This window comes from Streptopelia decaocto, assembly GCF_964273445.1.
Source record: "Streptopelia decaocto genome assembly, chromosome: 1".
NCBI lineage: Eukaryota > Metazoa > Chordata > Aves > Columbiformes > Columbidae > Streptopelia > Streptopelia decaocto.
The window spans coordinates 101,031,933-101,054,229 of record NC_138663.1 but is presented as its reverse complement, the minus strand read 5'-3'; the positions used below and the strand labels follow the sequence as shown (position 1 = coordinate 101,054,229).

General features: G+C 37.9%; 1 protein-coding gene across 1 annotated transcript in view; it reads left to right on the top strand.

The window, feature by feature from the left end:
- Nucleotides 1-22,297, top strand: part of MID1 (midline 1) — a 146,800-nt gene that overhangs the window by 99,225 nt on the left and 25,278 nt on the right. The window contains exons 3-6 of the mRNA XM_082055534.1: nt 1,065-1,160; nt 14,023-14,130; nt 17,167-17,315; nt 21,018-21,145. Of these exons, the coding sequence (XP_081911660.1) occupies nt 1,065-1,160; nt 14,023-14,130; nt 17,167-17,315; nt 21,018-21,145 (481 nt within the window). The remainder of the gene's footprint in view (nt 1-1,064; nt 1,161-14,022; nt 14,131-17,166; nt 17,316-21,017; nt 21,146-22,297) is intronic.

The following is a 22,297-nucleotide window of genomic DNA, read 5'->3' as shown; positions in this document are numbered from 1 at the left end:
ATCTGTGGAAATGTTGCATTTCATGCAAAACCAGGAGGTTTTCATGCCTCTGTGCTTTCAGAAGATGGAATTTTATGTAAAACAGCAGCTATCATTAGATGTGTAGTAAAAAACAAGGAGCTGGTAGTTGCAAGTTCCATGATGGGCCACAGGGTCCTGGTCCCGAGGCAGCCAGACCAGGCAGCAGGTCACAGCCATCACAGACCTCCTGATGCTCTTGGATTTCCTTCCTGTGGATACAGAGGAGAGTAGGGAGGCTGAAGCTTTTTCTGCTAGATCTCATTCTCAAATGCAGTTGCACAGTGGCCAGGGTGCAGCCTCAGATCTGGAAGCTGAGGAGCATACAGATCTCCCATGGTTGCAGATATTTACTGCAGTCAGAATCAGTTGATAAATACAGACATAAGCCACAAGTTCTCTCTGAAGAACACTTAGTGAAGGTGCAGTCTGTGAGTAGGTATTTCATTCTTATGCATAGAAAGGATGTTTTCCTTTAGAATTATTTATTCTAAAACATGATCTTACTGAACCAGGGAATTAAATCAATTAGATCAACCCTCCCAGCACTGAAAATCCCAAGAGGAAAGTGCTGATCCATCTACTGGGTCCTTACAAGTACAGTCCCAAAGAGGCACATGCTCAGAGACCTCAGCAGCAGGCTTTTAAATTCAGATGTTCGACTGAGAGCAGGAAATAAGGAGTCAAAAAGTGTTCTAAACCAAAATAAACCTCTTTTTTTCTGGTGAAATGCTTTTAACCTCCCTGCTGTTCTTCTTAGTCCTTTGTTTTCCTCCCAAAACTAATTGCTTAATCTAGTTTTTAGAAGGTCCTTATGAACTCTAGTTTCTAGAACTCACTCTTATCATGAACTTTTCTGCTCTTTTGTCTTGCTATACTTGATGCATAGACAAAACATCTAAGGGTACATATCACGATGAAAGTCTCATGTTCATACCTGTGTAATTATAAAATTCAGATCCCGAAAATATATCATTTTTTCAACTGTTCACCTAAACATTAAATTCTTAAAAATGTTAATGTATTATTTTCTTTCTTTTTCACAGCAAAATTTGGAGAGTAACCTCACCAACCTTATTAAGAGGAATACTGAACTGGAAACTCTTTTGGCGAAACTCATTCAGACCTGTCAACACGTAGAAGTGAGTACTGACCTTTCTTTGAAATGCTTGTAAACTTAATTATGTTAACTTCTAGTATTCAGGAACATTCATTTCCTTTATAGTACATTCAGGTCAACAAAGCCAAAACCAGTATGAACAAAAAGCTTCCATATAATAAAACACTTGCAAAAGACAACAGGAGTTTCTGCTTTCTGACAGTAAATGTTACACAAATATCCCCATGGCATCAAAACTTTATCATCAGTACTTTCCTTATTGTCAGTCTCAGCCATGAGTCCAAAGTGACACATTGGATACAAAACATTTTCACCCAAAGGAAACAAAACCAAAATCAAAATAAACCTAAAACAAACAAACAAACAAACAAACCAACCAACCACAAAAAACCCCAAACAAACAAATAAAGACTGTTCTTCCAAAGATATCATCTCATCTGTTCTTCTATCTCCTCCACCTCTCTGGAGCCTCACTGACTTCATGGAGCTCAAGAATACCATTAAAGTCTACCCAGAGTGTCAGACGTGAGGTGAATGGCTTGAGTTCTTTGTCTAGGCAGCAACAATGTCAGGCAGAACAATTGTGGGATCAGCTGGAACGACTGTAGTAGGTAATGAGAGACAGAGACAAGGCACATTTTCTTCCCCTATATATAAAACTCAGAGCAAACCCCATGAAGCAGATGGGCCCAAGACAGCATAAGGCCTCCTCTTCATTAGTGGCCTGTGTCCAAGATGGGCTAGATCTGGAAGATTTAAAATTGCTCCTCCACCTCCTCTGCAATTCTGCAATAAATTACCAATTCTAAGGTTTAGTATTACAAAAAAATCCAGCTTGTTCAACTGGTAACAGATGCGCTACTGTCCCTGGAGCCCTCTTTTAGAAAATTTCTCTGTAGACATAAAGCAATAGCAGCAAAGTTGTTAATGAATTCCTACCACGTTTTAGTCATCAAATTAGTCTAATTAGCATTTAAATGAGCTAAATATTAAGAAATGAGCTTCAGTCAAAACCCTGGACCTCGGCTGCACTGGAAATTGGGCAAGTGGGGATGTGGAAGTAAACTTTAAAACTATCTCTGTTTCTCAGAGCTCTCTGAAAATTTCAGATATCATGTGAATTTCTCTAACATTAGAGAAGCCGAGGCTTAGATAGATTTTTAGAAAGTCAGTATGCTCTCTTTCATTCCAAAACAGGAACCAAAATGAAACAAACAGTATATTGATTGTAACATGGATGTTACAAATTTAAAATTGCAAAATATTAGAAAAAGCTGAAGCTTCTAATGGCTGTATTAGTGTTGCCATATGCACTCACTCAAAGGCTGAAACTGAACACACAGTTGATTTTATAGGAAATGGTTTGTTTTCATTTTTTGATACAAGATATTAGATGATGATGTAGAATATATGGTACACAATTTGTAAGCATGTAAAAATATAGGTGGTGCACTGTAAAAACTTCTGTTATGTACTTTGGGTTTTTTTTTTACCTAATTTAAAATCATTTTATAATGTTATTTTAATGTTGATTTAGATTTTGGGGGGTTTAAAACCCATTGGGAAAAAACAAAACAAAAAAAACCAAAAACTTTGGGTGTCAGACATAATTTGAACTTTGAAGAACAAGGAAGAAAAGGAAATTATTATTCTTTATGTTAACACTACCAAGTTTTCATTACCACCTTTTTTTAGTTATGCTAATTAACTTTTGTTTATAGGAAAAAAAGCAACTTTTTAAAAGTCTTTGTCATGTAAAAACCAAAAAATTCAATATTACATGAAAAATGAAAAAGGAATGTCTTTTTTGGCTTTTGATATGGAGCAGAAGCTGATGTTTCCAAAAATGAACAATAAACAGGCTCTGTGTCTTTTGAATAAGTGAATCCTCACCAGCCAAACCAAATGTTGTCACAGAGCCACTGTTTCTCATCAACTAAGTGAGCTGTTAATGGATTCCCAGCAACCAGTTTCACTGCAGATTAATTATTTACCCATACATCCCTCCCATCAGACAATTGTAACTTCATCAATGGCACAGGCCAAATCCCAGTCTCCCTGTGTTTTAAAACTAATGTTTATTCCCTTCTGAGAGAGTGTTATTTTCACTTTTCGCTCACATGAGCAGGCAAAGAGTGGTTGGGGATGTACCTTATCTAAAAGCTGGAAGTCTTCCAGCCACCAGGGAGAGGGGATCTGGGGCTGCCTTTCATCACAGCAGCGGAGGCATAAATCTTGCCTATTTTTAGATTGAATTTATCAATTTATGACATGATTTGTTCTGGTGAGGAACCTGATCTTGGGAAACTCGAGAAGTTCACTTCCAGTCTGGCATACCTATGGGTGGTGCACCAGGAAAACTTTGCAAATAAATCAAGCCACACTTGTATTCTTTACTGGTTTAAGTATAGCAGAGATATTATTAGAGATATTATTTATAATAATAATAATTTTAGTATCTGAATGTCTGATTTCACACCTAATATGAAAGTACAGTCTGTGCTAATACTAAGTTTATGGTAACACTTAATTTAAAAAATCCCATTTTCTCAAAGAGAACCATACTCTGAAAAGTGAACACTTGAGACTATAACATTAATTTCTGGCCCAAATCTTTCTGTTTCATTAGAAGCACCCGGACACACTGATTTTACTCATCTTTCAGAAACATCCCTAACACATTTTTTGTTTCACATTCATTTGTCCATCTTTTCATGCTCCCTTCCTCTGTAATCCTGTCTGTCATTTCTTGGTTTTGCAGAAACCCCGTACACTGTTAGTCAGGAAAGTTTTGTTTTCCTTCCTTGGAGCTGATGGCAGGTCTACAGCCTCATGTCTCTGTCCAGGCTGCTCTCTGTAGAGCACCCCCTCACTTGGGGCATTTCACTGGTCTGGCCCTGCTGAGCCAGCTCTGCTCCTCTCTCTTTTTTGTGGCTGCCTCCCCAGGGAAAGCAGGCTTGGCTGCATCAACTGATAAACTGACTCATAGGAATATTGTGTCCAGTTCTGGGACCTTCAGTTCAAGAAGGACAGAGAACCATTTGAGAGAGTCCAGTGCAGAGCTACCAAGCCTCTGTCTTCAGCTGGATGCAGCTCTGGATTTAGCCACTTCGCAGCTGAACCAGGGAAGGATTTAATGCTGTAAACACTTATGTTCTCCTCTGGGTTTAGTGTCAGAGGTTTCTTTGGTTGACAAAGTGCTGTGTCACAGCACAATTGCTTCTTTGTCATAGTTTCCAAGGCAGATTGCTTCTATGGATGTGTGAGGCTTCTGCAAATTCCTTTTAGGTCACAACATTAATTGGCATAAGGCACAAATTTGAGTATGAGCCTCTTTTACCAGTTACTTTTTTCTTAGCAATTTGAGTTTTCTTTCTGGACTTTTTTCCCATCTCTCCTAGGAAATATATGATTAAATGTCTGTTATGTAGTCAGTACCATGAAGATTCTCTCATCTGTTAGGCAGAAACATAATGTGAATTCAGCTGGAGGAAAAATTGGAGCAATTATCTAAGGGGGAAGGGAAAGGAAATGGATTTTGCTTGTAGACAGCTTTATAACATCTGTATCTCAGTCTTTCTGTTTGTTTTGTTTTGTTTTCAATTCACCAAATGTCATAGGAAGCAAATTCCGGACACTGCTGCAAAATCATTTTTGGTTGTATAAAGAAGGGAAGGCATTTTCTTCTATGTGTAACCCTCAAACTGCTGCATCCTATGCTTTCTGTTTGTAATGGAAATGCTCAGTTTCTAGCTCGCTTCTAAAGATCTGCTGCAGGCTAAATCTCTGTATAAAGTTCCCATTCAAACTTGGTTTTGTGTGTGTCAAAGGGTGTTTTTTATAGCCATGTTATATAATCATATATATAAAAAGAAAAAGTAGTCTATTGAAAGAGATACTGGACACTCACATGTATTGAACACATTTTAAATCAGTGTAACAACAGTAGTGCAAAAGTGGTGAGGAGAAGATAGCAGCACCTGGAAAATCTTGCTGTTGCCTTTTTGTATGTGCAGCTGATTAAAAAGAAATGAGCCAAATGAGAAAATTATAAATAATGAAAATTCCAGTTTCTGGTAAGCCTTCAACTACAAGATAGCTTCTTCAATTTTTGCAACAAAATATCTCCATCAATTTTAATATAAGATACATAGAGCATTCCTCTGGCTTGAGGGACAGCAAAATCAAAACTCAGCTGTCAACACTATTCCCTCAGGTGATAAAGAGGCTTTATCTGTGACAATAAAAACTAGTGAATACTCTGTTTTCACTATGTTTCATAGTACTCACTCCTTCTTGAGATTTGGGAGCATTTTATTCAAAGCCCAAGTAAAACGAGAAGTTCTCATTAGGAAAATTTAGGTGGAAAGCCTGTATGTAAATCCTACTGCCTGAACTTCAGCAAATGGCCTTCACAGTCATACAAGAGTGACCACTAGTAGTTCGGAATAAGGAATCTACTTTTCTGGGTTTTTCTTTTTTAGATAGTAGAAAAAGGGCAATGGATTAAATAAGTGTTTACCGTCACTTTCAGATATAAGGGACAGATAACTTAGAAAGTAACTCCAGTGAAAACTGCTTTTTCCTCTGCCCCAATATCTTCCATTTTTGTGAAGATGCTTGTTCAGCAGCTAAATTTATTTGCTATATTTAAATGCTAGAAGTAACTGACATTTTTTAATTTGTGAAATAGACAGGAATATTACTTTAAGGAAATCAGGAATTCTTACTCTCAATAAGAGACTAATTAACAAACTTTGTGATGTGCATAAAACCCTAAGGAAGATTTTACAGCATTTTTTTCCTGAGACAGTTTCTTATGAGAGAGGGTACATGAGACACTTTCTCTGTTAACATTATTTAGATTAAATATATGGCATGATCTACTTTTGATTTCTAATCAATTTAGTTCTACATTTAATTCCACTGCATAAAAGTTGATTTCTTTCAATGAAAATCTCAGGTAAGCTTTAGTCAGAATCTTAATTATATAGCATTAAAGAGATACTTCAGAAATAAAAACTGACAAAACATGTTGTCACGGCATATGGCAATACAGAATATTCATTCAAGGATGTCCTAAGTTGCGTGTCAAGTAAGCCCTTGCCTAGTAGTCAAATACTGTTTGCCTAAATAATTATTTTATTGCTTTCACAAATTACTAATCCAACATATAATTGGTCATGTGTATATATAGAACTGTAGCACTTATACATATATTTTATATACAGATTGGGCATGTGCTGGAATATGCTATTGCACCTACAAGTATTTTGTAATTTCTGGAGACTGGAGTCATAATTATGAAAACAGATCATACAGATTGCTTATAAACTAATAGCAGTTCTTGCCATTGGCTGTTAAGGTGGCGAGTTCCCATTCACCCCATATCTCTCACATCCATGTATGTGTTCACATTCTTGTTAGACTGATATTCCTGCAAAACATTGTCCTTGGACTAGAAAATGGAATTTAGTTCACTGTTAATCCTTAGCTAACTAATGCAGCAGGTAATATTTTGTCCCTTAGAATATAACTTGTCAGGCAAAATGTTATTACTTTTTTAAACCCTTTGTCTTTGAGACATTTACCATTCTGGGAACAAAATACTCCTAAGTTCCTCCGTTTTCTACCTAACATAAGTAGCTAAACAACAGTCAGAGCAGCAAGGAGACCAAAGGCATTGGTCTTCTTGTGAGGACGTTAAACACTAGGCTAAAGACCATGGATCCTGGATGAGAGTTTTAAGTCCTGAACAGTTGGTTACAAGGGCACTGGCCTCAAGGGAGTTTTAAACTAAAAAAGGGGAAATTCAGAATAGTTATCAGGAGGAAATTTTTTACAGTGAGGGTGGTGAATCACTGGCCCAGGTTGCCCAGGGAGGTGGCAGATGCCCCATCCCTGGAGACATCCCAGGCCAGGCTGGACGGGGCTCTGAGCAACCTGATCTAGTTGAAGATGTCCCTGCTCATTGCAGGGAGTTGGACTAGATGACCTTTGAAGATCCCTTCCAACCCAAACTATTCTATGATTCTACTATTCACCTTCATCAAAAGACAGGCAATTCTTTGAACTTCAGCGATTATTTAATTGTTCTTGTTTTTCTACACTAAATGAAGCAAACCAAGTGGAATATTTTGCTCAACATGAAACAAAGGCTTAATGTCAGCAGGAATAACGAAATAAAAACAATAAATACGTAAATATTGTTCAATTAAAAAAATAAATCATTATTTAGGTTCAAAGAAAGGGCTTACATAAAGCACAAAAATGACTGAAAATAAGCAGTTAATATGACCTTTTTAGTGCATCTTAAAAAAACAAATCACTCTTAGGGATTTGTCTGATCTTAAGCTTAATCTTATTTTAAGACTCATTGTTGCCAAAAGTCTCTCCAACCCTGCTTCTGCCCTCCGCATTGTGTTTCTCTACCTGCTTCTCATGTGTCTGTGCAACCTGCACATCAGACAGGTGGGCTCAGACCAGCCCTTTCCCCAAGTGGCCGCACCGGCTTCTGCAGATGGCAGGAAAAATGGGAAATACCTTTTTTCTTCTTGGTAATAGGATCCCAGAGCAGGTTAACCCAGTTGTGAAACTGTGGTTTATCTCTCAATAAATGTCTTTTGTCCAGTGTGCTTTCCTACCCTGAGAAAGATCAGCTATAGTTCCAACATGATGCTGGATTTGTGTTTTATAAAGACTATACCTGGTTCCTTGAAGCAAGCCTTTTCAACGGGCTTCACAGCTGTTGGCACAAGGACCTCTGGAGTAGCTCTTTATGGGAACTTTCCAGATCATCTGAGCTTAAGTTTTTTATATTTTTAATGAAATTCTTATGAAAACAACTTGTTTGTTTTCCATTAAACTTCTGGTTTGGTTTTGTGGTTAAGTTGAAAATGTCACTAGAGAACAGCTAGGTATCTTGCTAGTTAGTTTCTCAACAATGTGCTTCAAAGCACAGTGGAACAAAAAACTTTAAAATAATATTTTATTAAGTAACATGAGTATTTCAAATTGCTAAAAATGTTTACTTTTAGTCAAGATTGAGGCAGATATTCTTATCAGTGGTTTAGCTATCCTGGCCTAATCGATTCCTCATTCACAAAATTCCTAGGTAGCCAGAATAGGTTGCTGTGTTGTTGCACTGACCTTTGTTTAACCTGCTCTGAGACTGCCTCTAAACACAGTTCTCTTGCTTAGAGATAGATGTGGAATGCAAACAAAAACAAAGCCTCTGGCACACTTGAAATGGGAGATGGCCATTCCTTTTTCTCTTGTGCCAATTCAGAATAGAGGAGTTGTAGATGATCCATTCAGATGGCAAGCTGATTAATATCACATATTTCTAAGGGCACAGTTTGTCATAATAGATAAAATCAGTTTTATGCTTAGATGAGATAAAGTCTGAAAAAGCTTTATTCCAAGAGTTGCTTTTGCTTTACAGAAGATTCAACTGAATAACCCGTGATATCAAAAAGTTTTAATCCATGACTCTCATTCAGCCTCACTATCCATAGAAAGAAAGGAAAGAAATATTTTAATAAATGCACATTAGTCATTATCCTTTGTATTTCCATTAGATAATTAAATGAAACATGGATGATGTTAAAAAAAATGACTTCAAGGTATTGTAACTATGAAGAAAAGTTATTCCCTTTGCAACATACAGTAATTAAAAAATAAATAGGCCTCTCTCTTTAGATGACTCTAATCCTTTAATTCTTCTGGAGACTCTAATCCTAGAAAATGTGTTCCAAACCTACATGACAATGAAGAAAGTTTTCCTAGGGTAAACAGGTACTGCCCATTATATGTCATCATTGTAGATTTTTTTCCTCTGTTTCTGAGTTTGGTGTAAGAAGGAATTCAGGCTCAAAATCTAGAGTGAAATATGTGGCAATTTTTTAAAAATTGTTAAGTGGAATCATTACAATTTGCTTTCCTGATGTTTTTGTTTATTTGTGAATATATAGCAATTTTATAACCATCAACTCAAACCCATTTAAAAAAAGCTGATACCTCTTCTTTACCTGTATGACCACAACTGCAAATAAATTATTTCTGATACATTAGGACCATTTTTAAATAGTAAAGCTGAAATTCAAATTCATACTTCACTTTCCAAAGATCAGGCTCTTTCTACAACCTACTTTTTTACATTTTACATAACCAGTGGAAGACTAGTGAATAAAAATTACTTTAGTTTTGATGAATTTATCCCAGACAGTGTAGTCTTAAAATAGCAGGCCACCTCTAATTTAGGATGTCTTATTCTGCTCGTCATTTATACATTATTTGCTGAAAAGGCATATGTGCATTTCCACTTGTGGACAAAATTGCCTCACCCATAAGGAATCTCAGAGGGACAGTTTTGCTTCTGCAAGGGGAATTCTGCTGAGACAGTAAAAAATCCTTTGATTCCAGTATATTAGTTGAGGAAGTTTTCATGAGTATGAATCTAGCCCTCTGAAACTGTGTTTGCCTTTGAATTAAGCCTAGAAGTTCTTCTGCAACCTTGAACCTCTCACCATGTTTTAGTTCTGTGATTTCCCAAACATCTGCTGGGGACTTTGAAACCACCACATTTATTTTCTTATGACCTAAGCTGCAATTTAACTTGGGTCTCTGAAGATGAAAGCCAAGGAAGCCTCGGCAGAGAGCAGAACACTTTCCAAAGCAGTTCTCAGCTTGTGGAGCAGGGAACAGCTGGCCGGCTCTCCCCTTCGGGCTGGGAAGGCTTGTCATTTCCAGCTCCTTGTCAGACATCTGAGGAAGCCCCATATTTTCTTTTTCTTTTTCTCTTTCTTTTTCTTTTTTTTTTTTTTTTTTTTTTTTTCCCTACACCCACTCCCTGAGGCAAAGGCCAGGAGTCCCCATCCATCTGTCTGGAAAACCTGGAAAGAACCCTGATATATATTTTTATTTATTTATTTATTTATTTATTTGTTTATTTTTCAGTAAACTGTCTGTTTAAGATCTTCAGATATTACAGAAATTGGAATAAATTCCCCACAAAAGCAGTAGAACTATAATCAGTCCTTGGTTGCTTGTTTGTATTAGAAAATTTCATCATTTTTGCTAAATCATAACAGTCCTCCTAGTCAATTTTAAAACTGTTTTGTAGCATGGAAGCGAAGTTCATAAAAATGATACCGGTAAAGCATAAAGCTTTAGGTTCAAAGTAGTTCTGGACATGGATTTTTAAGGACTTTGGTGATGCCAAAACTAAGTGTATTGATGTGAGCAAAATCTTCTACAGAAAGCTGTCCCCAAGTCCAGCATAAACTCTCAGGCAATAGATATCCAAAATTAAAGAGTCAACATGTATCTGGGATGAAGGAAGCCCAGATTTAAGTTTGTTCTCCACATAATTCAGAGCCTCCCACAACCAAAGTGAGCAATGCAGTCTCCAGACTTTTCAAATGCAGCTCGCAGTCTCTTTTAATGAACTCCTTGGAAAGAAGGCTAGTTTTTAATGTGGAAAGATGTAGAATGCAAAACCTCAAATATTTTCACCAGACCAAACTCACATTCCTCGTCCAGCCCCAGCTGGAAGTTATTGTCAAGGTTGCTGTTCATCAAAGGACTCAAGCAGAAGGCAGAGCCTTGTTCTGGTACTTCTGTAGCACCTGTACAGCAGAGCCCTGCTCCATGCCTGTGGCTCTTTGGTCTGATATATGACTCCTCAGAAACATACAAGTAAATAATATTCAATGGTAATCTCACAAATAGTCCCTTTAGGGCCACAGCTAATATGGTGCACTTAAAGTTAAGCATGTGCTCAATTATAAAGTTATTACTGAATCAGAGGCCTTGTAGGCTGAAAATTTGATTAAGGAGTATTTCAACTTGAGAAAAGCCCCCAGATTATTTTCTTTTTCATACAAAGCTCAGACTTATCAAATAATTTTGAAATATTCTTTTCACTTTTAATAAACTTGTGCAAGCTATAAAGTAGGAAATGTCTTCAAATGAAGTTCATAAAAGGGTATATTTTTCAGATTTCAAAGAAAAAGAGAAGTCTGCAGTCAGTGCATAAGAAATCCAAGGGTTTTTTTCCAAGCATTTAGTTTTTCTTAGCCTAGAGTTTTTTTAAGATTTAATTAATATGTTATTATTCAAACCAACCAGAGCATTAAATAGAACGAAGTTGACTTAACCTTCCTTAACTCTATGTTTCATGACAGTTACCCAAAGATTAATTAAATCTGCTCGACAAAATGAACTTGTGATGTAAGTGGTGACAGAAGTAACACTTTGAGTGGAAGCTACTCAAAAATCCCGTGAAGTGTTACGGTAATTAAGTGCCAAAGTCAGCTCTGGCATGAGCAGACCTCAGTATCCACACACAAGGAGTTGCACCCATGTGCAGTGGATGTGATCATTGCCCCTGACTGAGCCCATTGGGGATTGTCCTCTCTTTAGCGGAATTTCAACCACTGGTGAAACTGGGGTTGGAGCTGGGGAAACTTCTGCACTGGATGGTTCATTGAAAACAGCTCTGTAGAGTTTTGTGCCAAAGTGCACAACGGGCGGGTGTGATGCAGCTGGGGTGGTGGGATGATGAGAAGAGGGGGAGTAGGAGGGACAGTGTTGATTGACTTATTCTTCTAGGCTCCTTGAGTGGTCAGTGGAGAGACAATGGCATTGCCAGTGGCTTTGGGTGAGCTGCTCTGTGGTCTGTCTCTCTTCATACACCACGGTGGGAAGCCAGGCAGAGCAAATGTGAGGAGATAAATAGGCACCTAAAACTGCATGGTGGAGGTACTTTCTACATCTTCACCTACTGCATGCAGATCTCTGTAGCAGTTTCAGTAGCACCTGACCCCTTCCAGAAACAAATATATTTTCTCTTTATTATTCTGATATCTTAATTAATAATTAAGCCTGTAAAATATGCAATCAAACTTTAATTTTATGAAGGTTCGAGAAGGATAATCCAAAACCTTAATAGAAGCAGACCTTTGTAAACAAGTCCCATCTTTGCCTGGAGGACGCAATGTATTTCGCATAAGAAAGGTTATTTGTAAAATTTACCTTGGTCCAAATTTAGATATATAAGCATTTGCTTAATCTTAATGAGCTCCACAATGTGCTTACAGGTAAAAGCGTGTTTAAACACATTATTGGAAGAAAAAAAAGAAGGTCGAAGCAGATCAAGGGGCTCATCAGACTGAAAAATAACCAAGAAATATATTTGCTTGACACCTGCAACTGTTCCCTGTTGCTGTTCAGCACCACCTCTTACTAGAGAATGGAAAGGGTGATGTGGCTCTAGGAGCACTCAGCCAGGGCTGAAGGCTGCTTTACCCTCTTAGCGAAGTATATATGGAAACACAGCTCTGAAATCACTCCTTAAAATTTTTCTTCATATATGATTAGAACTTTTTGCTTTTTTCTCTGACTCTTTTTGCATACATGTGAGTTATACATACTACCACTGGTGGGGAAGTGCCTTTTTATTGTCATACAGAATGTTGACTTCTCACTGAAAAAATCAGTCTCCCCCAGAAACAAAACCTTTTGAGGTGAGAACCAAAACTTTTCCAGTTCAAGTTTTCTTATTTTTTCAAAAAAGTCAATGTTTTCCATAAAAAGATAATATTCTTTGTGAGGTTATTTTGCATTAAATACAGTTTCACTGGCTTATATATTTATACTGTAGAAAACTATATGAACACAGCTATTTTTTCTACCTGATTCATTGCTGAGCCAAAGTGGTAATAGTACAGACAACCAATACACATGACTTGGCTATGTCACTTGGATCTTCAGTATTTCAAATCTTTCAAGAACCACTAAATGGAGACTAAAAATAATAATATTTTCAAGTGTTAAATTCAGCAAATCAAACATTAGGAATCACTATGAAAGTAACCAAAATGAAGTAGAAAACATATGGTTCCACTGTATGACTCCACAGTTTGTTTGCACCTTGAGTACTTAGTACAGTTCTGTTCACTGTATCAAAGCAGAGATGACAGACCTTGCAAAGTTTCAGAGAAAAAAACAAGGATGACTGAAGGTATGGTATGCCTTTCATGCAAGGAAAACCTGAATCACTTAAGACTCTTCAGTGTAGAAAAGAAGTCCTGCTAGAGGACACAACAATGATCTGTAAAAGCACAAACAGCACCAGGACTGTGGGTAGTTATCAGTTGATCACTGCCCTTTCCAGTAAAAGAACTTGGGATCATTAAATTGAGCTGGAAGGAGGCAGGTTCAAATCCCCCTAAAAGGAAGTAGTTGTTCACTGGCCTGTCAGTTAAACTGTGGTGGTCATTGCTGTGGGATGGTGGGGATACCTGAAGTTTGCAGAGATTGAAAGAAAGTCTAAATAAATCCACAGAAGATAAGTCTTCTGAGGACTAGTGGTGATGTAGAAATTGTGTCTGGTTCAAGAAGACTCTGAGCTGCAAATGGTTGGAGGATAAGAAAATATTAATGTGAACCATCATAGATGTTCGGACTTCTTCCTAAGATGCTTTTCTAGCAAATGCTGGCACTGGCAGCAGTGAGAAACAAGATACTATGGTGGATGGACTGTATGACCCAGTACTTGTGCTCTTATGTGCATCACTATTCACTGCAGTCCTATATACAGCTTGAAACTGTGATGTGTTAAGCACCTCCTGAAGAGCGTTCACTTCTCACTGATGTCCACTTTAACTGACATCACTCAGTACTCACAGGACCAGGCTTTTCTCATTTGAGTTAGAAAAGTATTTCATAAAATCCAAGACAGGGAAAACAAAATAACACATAGATTAAATACAGAAGGGAGCAAAAATGCCAGACTAAACATTTTAGAAATTCTGCTTTGTAAATTAGAGAAAAGAAAACATCAAAAAAGGTTTTGCTAATCGTAATGGTTTGCTTTGTAGGTAAATGCATCCCGCCAAGAAACCAAGCTGATGGAAGAATGTGACCAGCTCATTGAAATAATCCAGCAAAGACGACAAATAATTGGAACAAAAATCAAAGAAGGAAAGGTAAAAGCTTTTCTTCTTTAGATCACAAGTAGGTCAACACCGCTTCCTCCTGCTTATGACTTTTTGATCTCAGGTACTATTAATACAAATTTGTAAAAGTCCTTATGTGGTCCTGTAGCCCTGGGCCACTGCTATTTTCATGTAAAGAGGAATGAAATATATCAGTATTAATATGCTAGACCTCAACATTTTCTTTGGCATTTCTCTCACTATTTGTAATTGTGATTGTGATTTTTAAGAACAAACACAGAAATGATGTCACCATCAGTTCGTAATAAGAAAATTATGACTAATTAATGATTCCTTCAGTCATTTATGTGCCTGAGGGTGTTTCCCCCAAAGTTTTCACTTTCACAAAGTATCACAACATTTGGTATCATGGCTGGCAATTATCTACATAAATATTTGATACTTTAATTACTTATTAAAGTACTACCACATAAAGAATATGTTTCAATTGTTGTTCTTGAGAAGAGGAAGTCTAACTTATTTACAAAACAATATTCAAAAGCATGCAGGAAATTAAATGAAGTGTGCATTTCTAATTACTGAGGCATAATGATTATTAGCAACAAACATATCCAGCAGGAAAAGTCTCTGGTATTCAAGTTTCAATGCATTTTGCTAGGTACCTGTTAACTCAGAAACACATTAGAGTTGAATTAACATTCTTATTTTCTAGGTACATGATGTTTACTCTTTAACATCTCAGCTAAGTCAGTCAAATATAAACTCTTCTTGTGTGGGAAAAGCTCAGGAAAGGAAAAAAGTCAAGAGCAGGTTAAATGGTTCATGCAGCTGTCAAGATATTCCAATTAACTTGAAATAAAAAGCCTGTAGGCAAGGGCTGATTTAAACATGTTTGAAAACACAGGTCCCGTAGATTTTGTGACATAACCTGAATGCCCTCATGTTATTTACAAAATATGATTCGCTGCAAAACAGAAAAGATGCCCTTCTGTATTATTGTTTCAATTCTGTTTCTCTGTGCAGTGAGACCAGCTGTGCTTCCAATCAAGCAGAAAACTTTCCGTTCATTTGGGTTTGTGCTATATACATGAGTTGCTTTTAAAAAATCTCTTGCTTTCAAACATGTATTCTAATGTCCATTAAAGTGTGGAAGATTTATAATACAATTTACTCCAAATTTATTTGAATATTTGAATCTATCCCCATTCTTTGTTTGACTTTGTTCAACCAAAAGTAATACCAATGGAGGTCCAGGAAAGATCTGGAATGCTTTGCTCCAAAAGTTGTATATGTTGAAAAATTTTAGGGATTCAAGAGACCCATGAGGAAACCTACAGGAAATTCTGCCCAATGGACCTTCTTTTAAGAGGGCCTGTGGCTAAGTGTCTTTCTGGAAGGTAGAGCATGACAAATTTGTATATAGGACTGTGGTTATAGCTACAGAGCTGGAAACACAGAGTAATAAAGCTCTAGCTATGACTGCAAGGCTGCAGATTCACAGACACGAGTCTGACAATGTGCTTAAATATAAAATATATAAGATAATTATAGGGCATCTGTTGTTCCTGCCATTGTGGAGAATGGGAGAGATGAAACTTTTCCTTTAAAAGTTCATCATCAGTTGTCTTTTTGACGAAGATATAAAAAAGAATCAAGCAATCAAAAAACCTAGTTCATATGTAGACGTAACAAATCATGACATGCCATATGATTGTCAGAAGCTCACAAGGTAAGAAATAGTTCAGTTCATTGTTTGTTTAGTTAATTAATAAGTAAATAAAAAGAATAGCTACATAATACCACAATTAATATTTCCCCGGTTAGTCTAGTGTAGACTAAATTGTAATCTCTACAAATGCACAGTTAGAGAAAACATTATGGCACTAGTTCATCCTAGAAGCTGATCAGATCATTCATTAACAAAATCTTTGTGCTTTCCTAGCATTTTTCTCCCTTTATTGTTTCTGTCTTTAGAAGGAACACCAATATGGCAGGACTGTAGTCATTTGGACAGTATTTTCTTTTTGAAAGTTTTACAAAATATTTGTTTTCTTACTGGTTTCTGTTGTTGGGTAGGTGCACTAAGATACCCTTAGATCTGCTTAGGATGCAATTATATCTGAAATTCAACTCAGCAACTTCATAGATTGTGCTCTAATTGCCGAGATCAGGAATGTTATCTTGATTATAAATATTTCTGCCAGTCCACTTAGTTGTTAGTTTCCTCATTTTGAATGTAACTGGGTCTTAATGTCTTTTTGAGCTCCAGAATTATTTCATTTCCTTCCTGTTTCTTACTCCTGTTCAAACTATGATCCTGATGTGATAACACTGGGAAGGACTGCCAGACCTTTCAGGAACTAGAAGTTTTGTTAGCCAACATTGTCTTTAAATGGAGGATTGACTGTGCCCCTCCCTAACCTTTCAGCTAATGATTGCAGTCACATCTACTGTGCTTTTCTCCAGCACATACATTTGCAGTAATAATAATCATCTCTCCAGCATTACTGTGGTTTTGTTCTGTTAAAAATATTCAACAAGAAAACACCCTGTTTGTCTAAAAGCACGTAATGAAGAGGGCAGGCATGTATTGCTAGTAGAATTGAACAGCCTTTTTCTATCAGATTTTATTTTCAGATTATTTCTTATGAAACTCACCTCAGTAATAGGAAAAAAGTAGCTAATCTGTGAGCTGCCTTTGACACAGATCTCATGACTTCAGGGAAACTGCTATCTAAATAGCCCTTAGTTATCATGTAAGCAGAAAGTACCAGGAAATGACGTTTCTTCTGTTGCAAAATAGGCCAGCTGTGCTTATTTTGGCTCTCCCCTGTTGTTTTCCATGTGGAAAATATTGAGGCAGAAAGTGTCTGTGTCTGTCCCCTTATTAAAAATGTTATGTGGTTAGATGGGGCTTACCATCAAGCTAGTGTGAAAAAAGCTCTTGTCAATGAATACATTCATCTTAAATCCCCCTTTTCATTCTAGTTTTATCCTCAGAAGTGCGAAAGCAATCATGATTTGTGACCTTAGAGATGTGACTGCTTTCTTATGTTTCCACTCAAGGTGGTGAGGTTGAGAAAACTGGCTCAGCAGATTGCGAACTGCAAACAGTGCATCGAACGCTCAACATCCCTCATCTCTCAGGCCGAACAGTCGCTAAAGGAGAACGATCATGCTCGCTTCCTGCAAACTGCTAAAAATATCACTGAAAGGTAAAGAAGACATTCCTCTTGCAAAACCTCAACTTAAGGCAAATGGGTTGTTGAAGTGGCCAGATTGTCTTGTCCCGCAACAGATGTGGTCAAATGGAGGGGAGTATTAATTGACACGTTATGGCAAAACACTTCGTGTTGTACCAGAATGGGAAGGACTTCACTGTAATGCTAAACCAAAACATCCCTTTGAAAAGAGGAGCAGTTGAAAAAAGGATGCAAAGTAAGAGTTAGAATAGTAATAGCATGTACACATGAAGGAGGCAGCACAGATGCCAGGCAGCTATCTGGTGCTAAACACACCCAAATATAGGTTTCTGGAAGCTGAAATTCCTATTCTATGAAAAATTCTGAGACTGAGAAAGAAATCAGGCAATGATTACATTCCTTAGAAGAAATTTGGAATTATCTTAATGGATTTGTATTCTTCACAAGATAGCAAGTGACAAGGTAATCAAATGTGTAACTTTGGGAACCTGCAACATGCATCTCTAAGGTAGCCCACTCAAAGAGTTGGAGATTCAAAAGCTTGGGTGTCTGGAAGGTATGGCAGCTGCTGTGTTGGGTCCCTGGGCACAGGGATTTGCTGCTCCTTCTAGGATCCTACGTTCTTTTCAGCGTGCCAGATATACCAAGGGCCCAAAGGCAAGGGGGCAAGACAGGAAAACTGTGCTGTCAGAAAATCTGGTTTGGTTTTCAGTGCAACACTGTGCAACACTGTGAATGCTGAACTATTACCACTGAATTTCAGCAGTATTTTCTGATGAAAAAAAGTTCTGTTGGACTTATCAGCTTTTTAGGCACCAGTCGAATAAACAATAAAAGCAGAATGTATCTCGACAATGAAGAAGAACACTATAAAAACTATGCTTATTTATTCAGCTGCTTTTTTATCTCTGGGTTCACATTATATCTTCATATTGTCCAGGCAATTTTCACCTAATCCAAAACAAGCTTATTATTTAAGCTGTTACTATTTTCTTTTAATTTTATCACTTATTCTGTAGTGCTGCATGCAGATTCTCCAAATATCAGGCTTCACCAAAGCTATTTAATCAGTTTATAAATAAGCCAGCAACATAGGCTTGCTCATTACAGGTTCAGAGAATTGAAAATCTGCTGAGAAAAGCAAGGCAAGGAAGGAAAGACAAGAAAAGGCAATGTATTACATTTTCTCTGTCAGACTTGGACCGTGTTTTGGGCTTCATCACCAAGCTATGTCATGGCACAGGTTTTTCCCAGCTGAAGTTGATAGTAAAGCTGCCACGAGTATCATGAATAAAAATCTGAAGTTGAGGGTCTGGCCTTCTTTTCAGTATTCAGTGGAACAAGCAGTAGGGCAGAAACCTGTGAAGATATAAATTTTTTTAACTGACTACCAGACAATATTCAGGGAACGTCCATTTTTAATTTGTAAACATGAACAGTTGCATCATAAATGTAGTCACGGGAGAGACATTTGGAGAGTAGGAATGAGACCAGCTGACATATGTGCCCAATCAAATCTAATTCTTGGATATCGTAGATTGATACCTGTAATGAGATTGCTGCCTGTAATGAGATAGCTGTGAAAACCAGAGAATCATTTCAAGCAGAGAATAAAACTGAGAGGAAAAGAACACCAAGTGCTTGCAGACAAATTGCAAGTGGAAAAAAAGACTAAATCTGATTAATAAATTTTTCCCCACAAGTAACTCTCTTATTTCTCATGTGGTAAGCAATATTTTATTTGCTTCTAGACTGCTCTTGTAACAGCCTCACCAGGGCTCTGAAGTCCAGCAGCTAAAAGTCTCCTGAAATTATGCTCATTGCATTTCTTCATGCCCATATTTCAAAGTAATTGCAATATAATATTCTCTGTTGTAAGCACAACAGGTAACTATGTAAAGCAAAGACGTTACACACACTCCAGTGATTTAGGTCATGCATTATTTACAGCAGGTGAAACGCATTTATCCTAGAAAAACCCTTTCCAGCCAAGTACAGTGTCAGATAGAGCAGGCAGAAATTCAATCCTCTGAACCTAATATGGTGACATGGTGTCTGAAACTGCGAACTGTTGAGCTCACTGAAAACTGACTTTAACATATTTACTCACGGTGCACTCTGCATAGCCCCGAACAACAGTCCTGGTGAAATGGTGCTTTATGGAGGTATCCAAACCTTAGAAAGGTATCTTAACCTTAGAAACCTGTTTGCTGGTTTATTAGCAAGGCTTTTGTTAATTTTGTAGAGCAATGTATCACCCATGAATTTTCCCTAACGCAGGCACTTACAAGAAATGCATATATATTTTTTTCCTACTAGATGTAAACATACCATAGTGCAACTGGAGATGAACTACTGGGTGGGTGGTGTGAGGCAGAAAAAAAAGAAAGAAGTGAAAGAGCTTAGAGAAATTACCCTCTAAATTAATGGGGCAAAAGCACTTCAATTATCCTCTCTAAATAAATAAATAAATAAATTAAAATCTGTACTAGGATCTATTTTAAACTAAGTTCTACTGCAGTTGCAAGAGAAACAGTGCTGAAAACTGTATAAACATTACTGAGTAGGAAACTTCCTCAGCTCGGTTTTTGAAAACTGTATTGAAGACAATGAGACGTGCAGCTCAGGTTTTGACTTTCCTAACTGTCTTTCCTTAAAATACTACAGAAGAAATATATGAAAACATAGTAAACATTTGCCCTGGACCCACTTGAGTTGTGTCTATAGAGACATACTCTAATTTGGAAAACTGTTAATTGAGGTAATCAAAATATTTTGATCTGACGTGTGACACGAATGACAGATAACTGACATACATTGTGTGCGTGGCTGTGTGTTTACCTCCAAACTGAAACAATTAACAGATTTCTGTTGTATAGCATGATGTTGAAAAATGTCTTTGCTTAAACAGACCTAACTTTCTGCAAACATATCTGGTATGCAGCTCACTGGTAACATGTATTTTGAAATAGCAGGCTGAAGGATCTGAAAACTCCATCTGATGGCAGTTTTCTTGCAAAAGCTCATCTCTTTATATTAGTACAGCTAGACAGACAAAAAGTGGATGTAGCTCCTAAAATGAGGTAGGCAAGGAAACTGTTCTGTTTTGGAGGAAATGTAAGTATGCACACATGCTTTGCAGGGAAAAACCTTTCAAAATAAACTGTGCTGACATCTATTTGTTTTATCTCCCCACTGTGCTTTTTGAAGTTAACATCAGCGTGCTGTGCTGAACAGCTGAAGAGGTGTGGGGAACTGCACCAAGCCCTTGGGACAGCAATGCCAAGGAATGCCTGCAGCAAGAAGCTGCTTGGGAAAACAAGGGTTAGGAGACATGCAGCATCTGTCAGGATTGCTTAAAACGCAGATAAAAATGATGCTATTGCTACTTTGGTTTGGTGGGTGGCTGGAAAGAAGAATTCAAAGTATATAATTGCTTAACCAATATTTTGTTGAAAACTTATCTGATGTTGCATGTTAAGCAAAAGCTAAGTAAAAGAGGTTTTCTACTGAAGACTTTACTCCCCAAAATAAAAGTGGTAGGAGAAACTTGTAACTTAAAACATAGCAATATTATACGTGCAATAGTTTTCGTCAAGCTTTTGGAGAAGTGGTAACAATCATGATGACCAAGTCCTACCTTGATGTCAAAGTTATTGTGTCTTGGGTGCTAAATGTCTTGGGTGCTAAAAGACTTTTTTCTTTTCATTAAAGGGTTTCCATGGCAACTGCATCCTCCCAGGTTCTAATTCCTGAGATTAATCTCAACGATACTTTTGATACTTTCGCACTGGATTTTACCAGGGAGAAGAAATTATTGGAATGCCTTGATTACCTTACAGGTAATTTTTTTTCTCAAGGTGCTACTATTATACGTTCCTCATAAAATAGTAGTGACAGGGCTTTCTTCATTCCCTTCTGTGGTCAGTTAACCTTGGCTGGTGCCCACTCACTCTCTCACCCCATTTCCTCAGCAAGGCAGGAGCAGAAAATAAGATGAAGAGCTCATGTGTTGAGATAAGGACAGGGAGATCACTCAGCAATTACTGTCACATGCAAAACAGACTCTGCTTGGGGAAGATTAATGTTATTTATGGCCAATTAATTGTAAGAGTAGAATAGTCAGAAATAGAAATGTAACAAAAATTTGTTTCCCCCCACCTCTCATCTTCCTGGGCTCAGCTTCACTCCCAACACTTCTGTCTCCTCCCCCTGAGCAGTGCAGGGAACAGGGAATGGGGGTCACAGTCAGTTTATCACAGATTGTCTCTGCTGCTTTTTCCTCCTCACACCCCTACCCTGCTCCAGCATGGACTCCCTCCCACAGGATGCTGTTCTTCATGAACTGCTCCACTGTGGGTCATTGCTACAGGCTGCAGTTCTCCAAGAACTGCTTCAGCATGCATGCTTTCCCTGGGGTAGAGTCCTTTGGTAATAGATTGCTCCAGTGTGACTTCCCCATGGGACATGGTTCCTGCCAGGAAACCTGCTCCTGCATGGGCTCCTCTCCATGGGCTGCAGTTTCCTTCAGGGCACATCCACCTGCTCCACTGTGGGGGTCCTTCATGGGCTGCAGGTGAAGATCTGCTCCACCGCAGTCCTTCATGGTCTGCAGGGGAACAGCCAGCCTAACCATGGTCTGTACCACAGGCTGCAGGGGAATCTCTGCTCCAGCAACTGGAGCACCTTCTGCCCCTCCTTCACTGACCTTGGTGTCTACGGGGCTGTTTCTCTCACATTTTCTTGCTCCTCTCTCCCAGCTGCTGTGCAGTTTTTTTTACCTTTTCTTAAACATGTTATCAGAGCGGTACTACCAGCATTGCTGATGGGCTCAGCTTTGAGCAGCAGTGGGTCTGTCTTAGACCTGCTGTGTCTGACAATGTAGTCAACTCCTGGTCTTTCCTCACAGAATTCACCCCTACAGCCCCCCAAACTACCACAACTTTGCCATAAACTGAATACACTCTCCGTCTTAATCTCAAATATATTACACT